Here is a 15,687-nt window from a genome sequence, read left to right as displayed (position 1 = left end):
TTTGTTACTCCTGATGAACCCATATGAACACACCATAGTCATCCAAAGTCCACAGTTTATATTAGGGTTCACTCTTGGTGTTGTACATCTGACAAGCATCCACCCTTGCAGTATCACACAGAACAGTTTCACTGCCCTAAAAATCCTCTGCTCTGTCTTTTCACCCTTCTTCCCCCCAATCCCTGGCAACCAAAGATATTTTGTCTCCGTAGTTTTGCCTTTTCCAGAATGTCATATAGTTGGAACTGTATAGTATGTAGCCTTTTCAGAGTGATATCCTCTTTTATCATTTCTTTTATGCCCTCTTGACTGTTCATATTGGCTTATTTCACCTGTGCAGAAGCAGATGGTGAATGATACATAAAATGAAAAAGCAAGTTACAAAGTGTAGCCTGAGGAACTCTTACATCAGCATCACATAGAGTGATAAAGCCCTGAGCTAGGGAAGAAAACAGGACTGTTGTGGTTAGAGAACTGTGTTTAGACAGTGGCAGGTGGCAGGAGAGCCTTGAAAAGAGACACAAGGCCCATAGTTTGTGCAGGGTTTTGCAGGTCAGGGTAAGGTGTTGGAATTTTTTCAAAGCGCAATGGGAAGCTATCAGAGAGTTTTGAGCAGAGTAATCAGATCTCATTTACATTTAAAAAATAACACTCTGACTGCAGGGGAGAAGTGACTGTAGGTGGATACAAGGCGCAGTCTTATTAGGGAACTATAACAGTAGCCCAGGCAAGAGACGATGATGGTGGTTTGGTCTGAGTAATAGCAATGCCATGAGAAGCACAGAGATTGAAGACATATTATGGAGGTAGAATAGCTTAGGTTTGTTAACGGATTGAATGGGCTATAAAAGGCAGAGAGAGAGGGGGAAAGAAACCTAATTTGCTGGCTTCAGGAACTGGCAGATTTACCAAAATACTAGACTGAGATGGGGAAGGAACTTCTGTGTGTGTGATGGATGGGGGGAGAAGGGGTGTAGCACATGTAAAAATGTCGGACACATTACGTTTCCCTCAACATTTTATACTGAACATTTTCTTTTCTTTTCTTTTTTTTTTGAGGAAGATTAGCCCTGAGATAACTACTGCCAATCCCCCTCTTTTTGCTGAGGAAGACTGGCCCTGAGCTAACATCCATGCCCAACTTCCTCTACTCTATACGTGTGATGCCTACCATAGCATGGCTTTTGCCAAGCGATGCCATGTCTGCACCCGGGATCCGGGCCGGGGAGCCTGGGCCACTGAGAAGTGGAACGTGGGAACTTAACCTCCGCGCCACCGGGCCGGCCCCTATATTGAACATTTTCAAAGATCATATTGGAAAGAATTTTACAGTGAATACCCATATTCAGCATCAGCAACTAACATCTTACTATACTACTATACATTGATCCACGCCTCCATCCATCAGCCCATCTTACTTTTGTAACGCATTTAAATTGCAGACCAACGCATTTCCCTCTGCATACCTCAGCACATTTGTTTCGTTTTTCCTTTTGATGTAAAATTTACATAAAAGGCGAAATGCACAAATCTTAAGCGTGCATTCACTAAGTTTAGACACATGCATACACCTGTCCACACCTTAAATTTGAGATGCCTAAGAGACATCAAAGGGGCATAATCAAACGGGCTGTAGGAACCTGCAGAGGAGAGGTCTCGGTTTGAAATGGACATTTGGCAGTCATCAGAACACAGGTCTACTTCAGCTACGGCATTGGAGGAAATCACCCGAGGGGTGTAGAGCGACGAGAAATGGGCGGTGCCCTCAAAGAGCCCAGCGTTTAGTCTGTCGTGTGGGAGAGCAGGACCCGCAGGGACGGTGGCCTAGCCCGGGGTCCTGAAAAGCCGGTCTGCTCGGCGCCACAAGGCGGTCCTTGGGAACCGTCCGAGGTGACCTGAGGTGTCACCAGGTGGAGGGGACTCCCAGCCGGAGGCGGGAAGGTCGGGGAGGAGGAGGAGAAGAAGGAGTAGGGGAAAGGAGGGAGAGGAGTAATATGAGGAAGAGAGAGGTGGAGACGAGGAGGGGAGACAGAGTGAAGGAAAGCGGAGAGGCGGAGGGCGGAAGGGGGCGGGGCGGCGCGGGGCGGGAGAGGGCGGAGCCGCTGCAGCGGCCGGCCGCTGGGCGGGCGGGCGGAGGGAGGGGGGTGTGTGCGCGGGTCACATGGTCGCGGCTGCCCTCCCCGTCAGCCGCCTTCGCCGCCGCGGTGCGCTGGCTGCAGGAAGCCGCCGCGCCGCCGCTTTTGTTGTCAGGGACCCCGCGAGGAGCGCTGCTCGCCGGCCGCCGCCGCCCTCTCTCACTGCAGCCCGCTCTCCGGCCGCGGGGCCCGGGTCCCGGGCGCCCCGCCCGCCCTGCCCATGAGGGGGCCTCGCGACCACCGCTGCCGCCAGCCTCGGGCGGCGCGGCGCTGAGGCGGCGGCGGCGCGGCCCCCTATGCGGGAAGCGGGCGGCCTCCGCCCCGTCTCCGAGGGCACCATGGAGGTGAATGCGGGTAAGAGCCGGACTGCGGCGGGTGGGGGCGCGGTGGAGGGGGCGCTAAGCCCCCAGGGGCACTTTGGGGGGCGGTGGCTGGGGGTGTCCCCAGGGCCGGCGGGGTGGGCTGCCGCGCGCTGCGGATCCGCTTCGGGTTCGGTTCCCGTCGCCTCCAGGCCGCCCCGCGGCCGCCCTCTCGGCTCCCCGCAACGCCGCAGCGCGGCCCGGCGCCGCCGGCCCGGCCCCCCCCTCACATGGCCCGGCCGCGCGAGCCACGTGCGCGCTGTGTTTACGTTCGGCGGCGCGCGGGCGCCAGTTGGCTGGGCGGGCGCGTGACGCGGCATTACATAATGGGCGCTGAGGCGGCGGCAGCGGGCGGGGACACGTGAGGCCGCTCGGCTCCGTGACCCACATTCCCCGGGGCCGCAGGGACACGTGGGGGCGGGGGCGCGCGCGCGCGCCGGCTGGGAGCGCCGCAGCCCCCCGGGAGGCCCCGCCCCTTTGGAACACTCCGCGCCGTGACGTGGACGCGATTCCCTCCTCCCCCGCGGGGTTGCACACTGCGGAGGAGGCCGCGCGTGCGTGTGCGCGTGCGCGTGCCGTGAACTCCGCGGTGGGCTGCCCGGAGGCGGGCGCCGACGCCGCAGTGTATCGGCCGCGGTCCGCACGGTGACCCCGACGCGGGGAGCCGCCGCTAGGCGGACGCACCGCCGCCGACCTTGTGGATACTGAGGAAGAAGTGCGGGGCTAGGGCGCGCCTCGGGCCGAAGGAGGTGTCTCGGGAAGGCGTGGGGCGTCCCGGAGGCGAGGCCCGGGAAGCAGTCTTGAGGAGCTTAGCTCCGGAGCAGTGCCCGGCAGACAGGGCAACAAGCGCACTTGTTATGATGCGGCCTCACTATTTACAAAAAATATGGTTTCCTCTAGGGCGCGACCTGTCTTACACACCTTGTCATAAAAACGGCTCGAAAATCCCCTCGGGCTGGGAGCCTTACTGTAAACGGGACACACCCTAGCTAATCAGTCGGCTCGCCCGTGGTCAGGATGACTCAGTGATCCTGAGTGACCCCGAGACCTTATGAGACGAGTCCTTGTTCATTTCAGTGAATTGTTTTAAGCCCGCGGGTGGTTGATCCACAGAATTTGGCTTTATAACTCTCTTTCTTGTTACATTTCCTGTGACAGTACCATAGAAAAATACCGTGCTCCCTTCTCACCCTTTTGGCAGCTCTCACACAAATGGTGGGTCTTATACCTAAGGCCATTGAGGTTACAAAGCCAGTTTTTATTTCTTAAATTATATGCTCTAAAAACCACGCCTTGATAACAGGTATGTTGTGCATTTCCCACCAACTATAAAGTTATTTTTTCTGTGTTTTATTTCCTGTGGGCCTATTTAGCTTTGGAGATTTTTAAAAAAATTTTTGTTGTTAATGATAGGTTACAATCTTGTGAAATTTCAGTTGTACATTATTGTTTGTCAGTCGTGTTGTAGGTGCACCCCTTTACCCGTTGTGCCTACCCCCCACCCCACTTTTCCCCCGGTAGCCACTAATCTGTTCTCTTTGTCTACACTTTTAAATTAGCTTTTGATGATATTTTTAAAAATTGAGTAACACTATCATGGAATTAAACTTCTGCTTGATAAGAATTTAGGGACTGTGGGTTCATCCTCTTCTAACCCAGCCTTTAGCGTTAATGAATTCTTCAGCTTTGCAACCTCAAGGTTGGCTGGCTCAGGCGGTTAGCAGGTTTTTCTGTGGTTTGAGCCTTCCTGGAACATTATCAGTGAGCTTAATTTTGCCTTTTGGAGCTATGAATTGTAAAACTTCCTTTGGATGACTGTTGACTGCCCCCCCCCCCCCTTGCTTGTTCTCGTTCCTTGGTCCTTGCTCAGTGTTGTTTTCTGTGATCGTCATCTTTGTTGCCCTTTGAGATGTAGCACCTAGAGGTGAACAGGCTCCCGCGGACGTTTTTGGACAGTTATCAAGTTGCAAGTTTGGGATTCTGCTGCAAATGAATTCTCTGGCAGCCTTAGCTTTTGTGGCGTGTCGCTTTGCTGACTCACATAACCTTGCAGTCAGCTAGGACCTTGTCTTGTGAACTATTTTGAAGCTAGCTTTCATTCATTGTGCAGATAATTGTTTGACCTGAACTGTAGCAATTTGCAGTTATCCTCTTTAAATTTTTTCTTACTCCTTTTGGCTCCAGGTTCAAGCAGTCACAAGCTGTTACTCAGTATATTAGCACTTTCTGCCATCTGTCTGTCAGAGGGACCTTTGATAAGCATTCCCTTTAACTTCCTTCAAACTGTTGTGAATGTTGACCAGGGTGGGTCCAGATTTGGTGCTGTGTGGCACACCTTTGGGTTGATATCGTTCTATCAGTCAGTACACATTCGGTCAGTGACCATTTCGTCCAGCTATCCTGTAATTCATGACACATTGTGTTTCTACCCTCTCTATGACTGATACAGATATGAAATAGTGAAGTTGTAGAAATTCTCTATACGTTTCTATCACAGATTTTGATTGAGTATACCAGGTTCTTTAAAGCAAATAACTCTTTGTACAAACTTCATAACCATGGCTGTAATTCACATTTTAAAAATTAGGAAAACATCTCCACATAGTCCATTCTTATCTTTACAAATCTGTGTTCTACTATAGTTCTCCAAACTTCGAAAGAAAACATTAGAGGGATGTAAGAGGAAAGAAATCTTTACTTGGAGAGAGACACAGCAAGATAATGGGAAGAATCAAAAGTAAAGTAGGAAGTTGCTTGACTGGTCAGTGGGGTTGAGAGATTCAGAAGGTATCGTGGAAATAAGGAACCTGCGAGAGAAACCACTGGGTCCATATAACACATTCAGAATTGAAGGAAAGAATGTGTAGGGAAGGTTAGTTTTGTGTGAACTATTCTGATAGAACTCTTCCAGTGTAACGATGGTAAAATTATAACCACCAGTATCTGTCAAGCATTTACTGTGTGCCAAGCCCCTTATATGTGTTACTACTTTGATACCTCACATTAATTCTGTGAAGGAAAGTACTGTTGTCACCATTTGAAGATGAGGGGCTAAGTAAATTGAAGATAAGTAACCTACCCAGGCAAGTGGTAGAGCCAGATTTTGAATCCAACAATTCCTCTTGGGGAGCACAAACTACTACTATGCTGGAATATTTAAGCTTACATAACATTTGAAGGTATACGCGCAGCTTTCTGGTCCTGTCTTCTTAGGGGTGAAGGAGATGCTGTCATGGATCCACTTGGTTTGCAGTGCTATAGGGTCATAGCCTCCCAATTTCATCATCCTTTTTTAATCTTGTTGCTAGTAAATCTGTTTTTTTCTGAACACTAGGTACACTTGCCCCCCTGTCCCCCCAAATCTCCCCCGCAATTTACATGGAGACAAAAACATGGTTTTACAAAATAGGACGTATTTGGTTTTTGTCACCCTATTTACTTGTTTTCTTAAATAATCTCTTACATGGTATGTCATTTGGTAATTTACGTATTCTTCAAGACCCCACTTATTTTTGCTTTGGCTATGTTTGCTCCTCTTGATCTCTACTCTTTCTAGTGCTCTTGTGTGATCTTCAGCAATTCACAGTAATTCGTATGAAACATTGCTCACATTGCACTGGAATGAATGGTTAACATAGCTGTTTCCCCATTTGGCCCCTAAGGCGTTTTAGGGAAGGGACCATGCTGTTCTCTGGTACTCTGACACTCAGGACACAATTGGAAGTTTAGTGCTTCAATTAGATCTACTCTCCCACCCTGTGAGTAGAAATTATTAATAACCTACTCTTAAAATGAGAAAATTAAAGCTTCTTGATGGTAAAAATGTTTTGTTCTAGATACAGTCATGAGTTGAAACTGAAGCATACTTTCCATGATGGTGGGCAGTGAAAGTGGGAAGATTTTGATCATGGGCAAGCCTAGAATTGAGATAAGAATACCCCAACATATGTAGGGACGGTAAATGTTTCCTAGCAGTACAAAATTGGATATTGACTTCTGGCTTGTCTGCAGTTGACCACTGGGTAAGCCGTAGCCTGGGAACCTGGCCCAGCTCCAGGGTCCCTTTCAACTAAAAATAGAGAAGACTCTGCCTCAGCTAATTTTAGCTTGAGGCCTCTAAGAAGTACATTCTGCCTGTTTCTGGAGGTGTTGGGACTTGCTGGTTCGGAGATTTTACCTTTCTTGCTTTATCATCAAAAACTGTGTGCAAAAAGCACTTTAGTAATCCCTTTTGTGAAGATCATTTCATTTCAATCTTGTAATAGCTCTGACAGATATTCCCATTTTATAGAAGAGACTCAGGTTTAGAGAGATTGAAAGTGACTTGCTTGCCCAGGTCTTCTCGGTAAGTAGTAGTCGTACTCTGGAATTAGACAGCCTTGACTTTCAACCCTCCCGGCCACTTAGTAGCTGTATTACTTCACCTCTCTGAGTTTCTCATCTGTAAAATGCGATAATGTAAGTTAATTCACAGGGTTTCTGTGAGGATGAAATGTGATGTGAAATTGTGTCATTTTATTCTTGGCATTCAGTAGGTACTTGGTGACTTGTAGTTTTCACTTACCTTTCTTCATTATGTTGAGCAACTGCTAGATGAATTCCTTACCTTTTAGGAATTAAAATTTAACCCATTTGGGTTGCTAACCATCAGGTTGGTAGATTGGTGTCTGGTAGCAGGAGTAGATGCTGAGATGACTAAATCAGTGTTGAAAGTCTTGCTAGGAGGATGTAGCTGCTTCTAGATGGGTTGTCTTTGATTCCATGGTGCCTGGCATATGCCTGTTGTAAATGATTGTTGGGCTCCTTGAAGATAGGAATTGGATCTTATCTGGATTGATAATTGCCCAGTAATTTTTCTTAGTTTTTTTTGGAGCTTTTGCCAAGGAAGCTGCCTTTCGGGTAATTAATTGCAGTATCTTCCATTACCCAGTCAGTACTTTAAACCAGTTCTTAAGCCATCTGGGAGCTCTGATTTCTGAAAAGTTTATTTCTAAGTTGAAGTAGTCAGAAGACCATGTAAACAAAGTGGCTGACTCAAAATGCTTAGGAAAGTCTTCTGAGGAAAACCATGACTTTCTCATCTTTTATCTTCTTGAGACGTTGAGAAGTGAATTTAGTACCTAAGGTAGTACTTTAGAAAAGACAACTAGCTGTGGGACCTTCCTTTGGGAGTTTATTGAGAACTAAGGATAATATTTTTCTTTGTTTTCTGTTCTGAGTGGATGGAGACTTGTGTGGAAAAAAGTAGTAGCTTGCTAACACCTGTAATTTCTAACATGAACTTCAAATCTCTAAAGTTTTATTAAAACAAATGGCACAATGGTTTTACCCAGGAACGTGACATTAAACAGGCTTCCAGGTCAGAATTGTTTGTCTTTGGATTCACAGGTTATTAAGCATATTCAGGCAATTATGTCAATGAAAACATCAGCCTTTAAAACTGTGGGCTAATTTTCGTTTCACTTGATTGATTGTAGCCATTCTTGAACTTTGACGTGCAGAGAATTGCTCGGGGAACTTGTTAAAATGTTCATTCCTGAGGGTACCTTCTTTTGTTTGGGCAGGACCTTGGAAACATCTGTTTTGTAAGAGCATCAGGTAGTTCTGATGATATACATTTTATGTAATCTCTCTGGATCATGAGAATAAACTCATAGGAAGCTTTTTCTCCTTGTGTTTGGAGTTTTAGGAGCTTTTAGATTTTAAATTCAGTGGTAGATGAAATTCCTGTTACTGAAATTACCCTTGCTTGCTTTTTCTTCCATTGAACACAGATGAGGTAGTTGGCTTGTGGCAGTGAGTCTCAAACTTTACTGTGCATCGGAATCACCAACAGTGTAATTAAAGTGTCTGATTCAGTTGATGTGGAATGGGGCCTGAGAATTTGCATTTCTAACAGATTTCCGGGTGATGCTGAAGCCCCTGGTCCAGGGACCACACTTTGAGAATGACTGGTTTATAGGTTGGGAGCACGTTGCAGGACAAGTATTAATCATAAAGCTCTGGCTTCACTCTGGGCGGGCGATAAGCACATGCCAAGAGAGCATTTGTGAAGTGGGTCAGACTATAGAAAGAACAGAATCACACCTCCAACCTCAAGACTGATTCCAGGTATATGCTTAAGGGAAGAGTGGATGAAATTGTCCATGTTATTTCTATTTTTTGTTTTTAAAACTCAAGTGTATTTGGTTGCATTCATGCATATTAAATTTATGTATCATGAACACTGTTCTGTTTTTCTTGGCACAGTAGGCACCTGTGTTAACTTCTCTTCCGGGTTGTAATCAAACTCGAGAGTTGTGTTTTATTTCTCAGGGGTTTCCCAGCCTGGATATATATAATTGGTACTTGAATACATATCTAGTAGCTCATTTCTATACGACAGACTAATAGTGACTTAACATTTCTCTGCCTGTTTTTTCTTCTCTGTAAATGGAAATGTCTTTCTGGTCTTTGGAATTATTTTGGCCTCAGCATTTTGCTGTGTGTTTAAATGACTTATGAAGTGTGGCTGTTATCTAAGAAGAAGATTGGGGTCCTATTTCCCTTTGTCAGAAAGTTATTATTTCAGAGTGAATACTTCAATTGCAGTTGTTACTTGGGGAATGTGCAAAATTCTCCTCTTACTACTCACTATAGTCAGGGAGATTGTTGTCAGAAATGCCCTGTTTCATTTGTGATTTTGTAGTAATGTTTTATACTGCTTAGGATGTTATGAGATGGGAGCTTCACAAAGGCAGAGAAGTAGGTCTTAAAAAGTATTATGGCAGAATTATTACCTGTAAAGCGTATGCAGAGTATTAAGAGACACTGTCTCTGCATCTAGGTGCTTATGGTCTAGTTGAGAAATAGATGGAAACAGGCAAACAGTAGGTTTAAGTAAGAGTTCAGGACAGTGATGGAAGAGAGATAATTAACCTTTCTATCTGATGCATGTTGAAAATGCCAATAAATGTTGATGATGGAGGGAAGAGGAAAAGAAACCACAGTCGACAAGATGAGAATTACTTGTTTGGCCCGGGATTTTGAAAAATAATAAATTTTGCCATGAGGTCACTCTTGCAAAATTTTATCTCTTTGAGGGAGGAAGTTTGAAATTATGCCCTGAGAATAATTTTAAACGCTGTTTCTTAACCTAGGAGGTTTATAGTCTCTAAGAGGCGAAGGCTAGTTTTCAGAGGGGTTGTGGAGATTATATTGCTAAAGTTGTGAATACTGTTTTGAGAGTAGCTCTCTGAAGAGAGAATTAGCTTCAGCCTTAATGTTATTCTCTTATAGCATGTGTGCTTTTTCCAGCCTCTTTAACGTTTATTGTAAATAGCAACTCAGAAGATTAAGTAGTGAGTCCGGGTTCCTTAAGAGCTGCTTAGAGATAAGTGTGTGTGCAAGTCCAATGGCGGAATTAGGTGGAGAAAAGAGAGTGTGGAACTAGGCTTTAGTGGATGGTTGTAGAAGTCTTCAGGGAGCATCAAAACAAAGATTCTGGGAGCAACAGTTATGAAAGGTTCCTCGTTTTGAGATAAATTACTTTACCCAGAGCTCCAAATGTTAGATTTATTCTTAATTAGCCTGTGTTTTAGCCAAGTGCTGGGAGAGGCAAATGATGATCTCACTGTTTCTAGGGTTGTGTCATATGCAGGTACAATGCAGGAGACAGAGAGAGGACCAGAACTAGATTTTTTCACAGTCAAAGCAGTTTGTTTACTCTAAGCTAGGTCGTCACTAAGGAAGATTTTTCATTCCTTTTAGGAAAAGCTTGGAAAATGAAAAGCTTTAGGTTTGGATCTGCATGTGCTCAAAATAACAAGCCATTGTGAGCCTTCTCACTTTTTGAATCATTGAGAATTATATGTGCTTTGAACTTTGTGGAAGCAAGAATAGTAGGAAATAAGGAATTAAGTTACTTTTTTCTTTTGGGGTAAGCAGATGTTTAATCAGTAGTCTATTTCTAAAGTTAGTGACTTTACTGTTCAGATTTGCAAAAACAGAAAATGTATATTGTGTATCTAATTATCTGATTCCCCCCTCTTTTCTAGGAGGTGTGATTGCCTATATCAGTTCTTCCAGCTCAGCTTCTAGCCCTGCCTCTTGTCACAGTGAGGGTTCTGAGAATAGTTTCCAGTCCTCCTCTTCTGTTCCTTCTTCTCCAAATAGCTCAAATTCTGATAACAATGGTAATCCCAAAAATGGTGATCTCTCCAATATTGAAGGCATCCTGAAGAATGATCGACTAGACTGTTCTATGAAAACAAGCAAATCGAGTGCACCTGGGATGACAAAGAATCATAGTGGAGTGACAAGTAAGTTACTTAGTTTTCTAAAGGTTGGTGCCATTAATTGCAGGTGGGTCTTATTTACTCAGCTTTTCATTTAAGGACCATTATATTTTTGGGTATAAATTTCACTCTGTTATGGGTAATCCTAGTTCAGTAGTTAGGTAAAAAATCAGTGATGATGTTAAAAGTTACAGCTTAGGGGCTGTCAGGATTGGTTCTTACCTCAGAGGAGGATATGTGGTTAAGTACTCTGCCTGACCATGTTTCCTCTAGAGTACCCGCTTTTACCACATTTTCACAGTTACCTTCCTTCTGGACTCCTTGTACTGAATCTGGTTTCTAGAACAGAGTACTTACTCATGGGAAGTTGGAGCTAGGAACATTTGAGATTAGCAAACACAGCAGGATTGGGATAGCCAAATGAGTGGCGGGATTTGGACTCCTGAGTGAGTGTGGAGGTAAGACGGGCTGGTATAGGGGAGGGTCGGGAAGGAATGGGGCCTCTGGTGCCTGGAGGGGAATTGAACTGAGTATCTGGACAGCAGCCTGTGGAGACGTCCGTTTGCACCTTTGGTTGATTGACTTCTCTGCCAAACTTCTTAATTCTTATCCAGAAGAGTTGTTTTCTTAGTTCTGGTTGCTTATCTGGTGTAAAGTATCTTTAGATTTACAAAATTTCAGTGTGTTTAAATTCATCAGGAAAGGAAAAAACCAGCTCTCTGAGATATTTTTGGCAGTCCCACAAACTGTGTTTTTAAAAGGAAACTATGATTTGTTTTGATTTGTTAATTTGGTCTGATGATTTTTCTTTTACATTATAAAAGTAGATTTGTATCTTTTTAAAGTACTTACAAATTGAACAACATAAAATATTCAATTGGCAAGCAAACAAACAGTTGAAGTTTTTCTTCCAACTTTTCAATTTTGTGTGTTTGTGCCTTAGAATTTAGTGGCATGGTTCTGCTGTGTAAAGTCTGTGGGGATGTGGCATCAGGATTCCACTATGGAGTTCATGCTTGCGAAGGCTGTAAGGTAAAGCATGCTTTTGTTTCTTTAAGCTACCGATTCTGGGATTAAAGAAGTTGAAGTTAGGTTTGCCACTTTCCACAACTGATAATCTGGGAGGAGGAGAGAAGTCAGCTGCTCCTTTTAAGGTTTTAAGCATTTTATGTAGTGTATAAAGATAACTTGTTGGGAAAAATATATTTTTAATTTGGTGAAAGTATTTCTTTTTTCTTTAAGATTTTGATCAAAATAAATTTGCTGTCTCGCTCAGCTGTATTTATGGTATGAAACCAAGGGCACAAATGCTTATTCTCTAATGTGTCAGGTACTGTTCTAAGTGGTGGGGAAACAGCAGGGAGCAAAATGGACGAGACATTACTGCCTTGTTGGAACTTAGTTTAAACCAAATTTGAATAGGTATCATTAGATACTTTGACATTCTGACATATCAAGTATTAGAAGTCGGGAATAATTCCTAGATGCTTCTAAAAATGTGGTATCTTCAGAAGTAATGCTAAGTGAGTAAAAAAAGAATCTTAAATATACTTTGAGTACTTGAGGAAGCTCATTTGTAAGTTTAGTTGAATACATTTTAGAGTGTTGGTCAGATAGTTTAGTTCCAAGTGGGATAGTCTATACCTCCTACTTATATCCAGGGAATCTCTTTTTTTCAATCTGGCATAATCCTTTCTCCTGAGTATCAAAAATGAACATGGCTAAGACTCGTGCTCTTTCTGTTCTTTGACTAAAAGCCAGAAGTAGGAATCCAGTTTGGCAGGATGGGGGGGTGAACAAGATAACGAATATACATGATGAAAGAAGAAATCTTTTCTAGGTTGGTTCTGCATGAATTGTGAATTTGATAGCTCTTAATGTCTGGATCACTTCACAAGACTAGTTAGTATTTTATATAAATGTACCACTCTTCAAAAAATTCTATAAATACTCTCTCTCTCTCTTTTTTTTTACAAAAATGTGAAGTAATTGTGGGGCAGGCAACATTCTCACTTTATAGTGAGAGAAACAAAAGCACAAGTAAATGAACCTAATTGTGTATTCTTGATAAATACACATAATTGTTGTATACCCTCTTAAAGATGTGCCTAACTCAGATATTATAGTGTCCAAGTGTAGTATTGTAGTAATAAAGTATGAAAATATTTTATTTATTTATTTTTTTAAATACTTCCATTCGTTTTTTTTTAAGATTTTATTTTTTCCTTTTTCTCCCCAAAGCCCTCCGGTATGTAGTTGTGTATTCTTCGTTGTGGGTCCTTCTAGTTGTGGCATGTAGGATGCTGCCTCAGAGTGGTTTGATGGTCAGTGCCATGTCCGTGCCCAGGATTCAAACCAGCGAAACACTCGGCCACGGGGCCAGCCCCTATGAAAATATTTTAACCCACAATTACTAATATAGGTTCATGAAATGTGTGGTTAGTTAGGATATTCAAGGAAAATGAAGTTTGAAATAACTTTGGTAATCATGTTCTTGACTTTTCTGTTCTCCCTGGAACCATTAAGCTGGAGATCTTTGAAGACCTTTCACAGAGCATGTACTTAAATTGTGTAGTAAGGCAGTTATTTGTAGCCGTCTAGCTGGGAACTGTCTTTCCTTGGATCATTAGGTGATCTCTGGGTGTGTGTTGTGACACCTGTTGCTGAGAAGTAGCCAGGAACATCTGGCACCTGTAAGTAGGCCTTGCTAGTGTCAGCAGGTAAGACCAGGCTTTGCTAGAGTAACCTTTACTTCTAGTGACACATTTAAAAATCAGTCATATTGCAGGATTTTTGGGATTTTCATGTGATTAAAGTATGAGCTGGAAAAATGTGGCTGCAGGCAGGGGCTGGAAACAGGGTTAAACTGTAGCCAAGGGATGCTTTGGCAAGCACCAAGATTCTCCAAAGGGAAGAAGAGTTTTGTTTGGCTAGTATGTGTAGGTGCTACTGAAACTGGTAAGAATCTAGTTAAATTCTCTGTATCAATATTATATTTTCCTCTGTTCTAAGCCAAAATTATTTCCCAGGTAGCTGGTAATATACTGGATACTTAGGCGTGGGAGGAGTGCTTACGAGGAGTTCATCTGGATGTTTTTAAATGAATAGGTATATCTTCCTTTGCTCTTAGGGTTTCTTTCGGAGAAGCATTCAACAAAACATCCAGTACAAGAAGTGCCTGAAGAATGAAAACTGTTCTATAATGAGAATGAATAGGAACAGATGTCAGCAGTGTCGCTTCAAAAAGTGTCTGTCTGTTGGAATGTCGAGAGATGGTATGTTCTCAGTTTAAAGAGTGCTCTTTCTTAAAGCATGTGGAGCTTGGCCTTTATTCCTCAACAGAAACCAGAGCTACAAGCCAGTTACCAATGGCCCTCTTGTGCTTAGGGTGAAGAAGATTTTAGAAAACACTTTTTGATGCCTTGTAGGAGGCCAAATTCATTAAAGTCAATTTTTAGCATCGTCACCCCAGAAACAGCTTTTGGCCCACTTCTTTTTTTGTTGCTTCTTGTAAAAAGACCCATTTTTTTCCCCTATACAATTTGAATACTTTTTTTTCTTAAGAAAAGATTTAGCTTTTCTTGATATAGGAATCCTTGGCTCTTTCTCCTTGATTTCTTGGTGTTACTGAGGAACTCATTTCTTATGTGAGTTATCTCTATCACTTTCTCAGCCCTGAGATCATAGTATGCTTTTAGGGCACAGATTCTGAATACATCAAAAGGAGATGCAAAATTGAAAGAAACTTTGAGTTTGGAGTGGAGGTGGTTGCTCAATTCTGGCATGATCCATTCCCATGGAAAATAAAAATTGTGATAATTTGTGGGGCTATTAGTATTATCTGGATGATATCACTGAAAGATTAGACGCTTCCCTTATGCTTAGGGAAATCACTTTTGGATAGTCTAAGTCTGTTTTAAGTAACATAACAGGAGTATGATGTTTTCAGAGGGATTAGTTTAGTAAAGAATTGCTAAGAATGAACCCCATATTTATCTAGGGAAGGGTCATTTAAGCAGTCACTTAGGTTTCTCTAACTAATATTTTACTGACACAGAAATGCAGTATTGCAGTAAGGAGCTCATTTTTTTTTTTTGAGGAAGATCAGCCCTGAGCTAACTGCTGTCAGTCCTCCTCTTTTTGCTGAGGAAGACTGGCCCTGAGCTAACATCTGTGCCCATCTTCCTCCACTTCATATGTTGGACGCCTACCACAGCATGGCTTGCCATGCAGTGCCATGTCCACACCCGGGATCCGAACAGGCAAACCCTGGGCTGCTGAAGTGGAACATGCACACTTAACTGCTGCGCCACTGGCCAACCCCAAGGAGCTTCTTGAAAAACAGATTTCAGCAGTTGATGTTTTGGATTTTCAGTTGCCTGAAATGTTTTTAATAGCACTAGAACTTCGAATCCAAAGTTGGTGGATATTGTGATTGCTCCAAAAGAATAAAAATAGCAATTATTTGTGAAGGAAGTGGTAGAGGTAGTGTGAGACATGATAAAATTATTTGTCTGTTATAGTGATAATGTCAGAGGCTACAATTAGATTAGTAAAGCTTTCTTGCTGGCTGGGTATATTGAGTTTTTATTATCTCTGTATAAATATTAGACTAGAAAGAAGCTTTTCACTCCCTGAGGGGTAGGAATGTTGGAGATAGAACACATTCTGAGACTAGCCTCTGAAATAATGGAGGATGAATGATTTCACTTTTTTTATTTGATTGATTTTAATTAAAATCCAGCAAGTTCATTTTCCAGTAACTGCATTTCTATTGACTTTTTTTTTCTTTTTAAGAAGCCAGAAAAGGAGCAAACAGATCATTTAATAGTTGGGCCTTGAGAATAAGGTTATAAAAATGAATTGACGAAGGTTAGAGGTTCAGAGAGTGATTGTACCTACTAAGTTCCATTAACA

General features: G+C 43.0%; 1 protein-coding gene across 6 annotated transcripts in view; it reads left to right on the top strand.

Moving 5' to 3' along the window:
* Positions 1-2,085: 2,085 nt before the first annotated feature.
* The window catches only part of NR1D2 (nuclear receptor subfamily 1 group D member 2), a 28,626-nt gene continuing 15,024 nt past the window's right edge, over positions 2,086-15,687 (top strand). The window contains exons 1-5 of one of the 6 annotated variants that reach the window (XM_070577486.1): positions 2,186-2,489; positions 10,244-10,412; positions 10,531-10,794; positions 11,714-11,802; positions 13,901-14,045. In XM_070577486.1, the coding sequence (XP_070433587.1) occupies positions 10,737-10,794; positions 11,714-11,802; positions 13,901-14,045 (292 nt within the window). In that variant the 5' untranslated portion in view covers positions 2,186-2,489; positions 10,244-10,412; positions 10,531-10,736. Of the gene's footprint in view, positions 2,490-2,897; positions 3,798-10,243; positions 10,413-10,530; positions 10,795-11,713; positions 11,803-13,900; positions 14,046-15,687 lie in introns of those variants that run through there. The other 5 variants (XM_070577487.1, XM_070577488.1, XM_070577489.1 and 2 more) reach the window with 5 other exon arrangements.

This window comes from Equus przewalskii, chromosome 15 (assembly GCF_037783145.1).
Source record: "Equus przewalskii isolate Varuska chromosome 15, EquPr2, whole genome shotgun sequence".
In the NCBI taxonomy this organism is placed as follows: domain Eukaryota; kingdom Metazoa; phylum Chordata; class Mammalia; order Perissodactyla; family Equidae; genus Equus; species Equus przewalskii.
The sequence above is the reverse complement of the archived record's forward strand: the minus strand, read 5'-3'. Positions and strand labels throughout refer to the sequence as shown.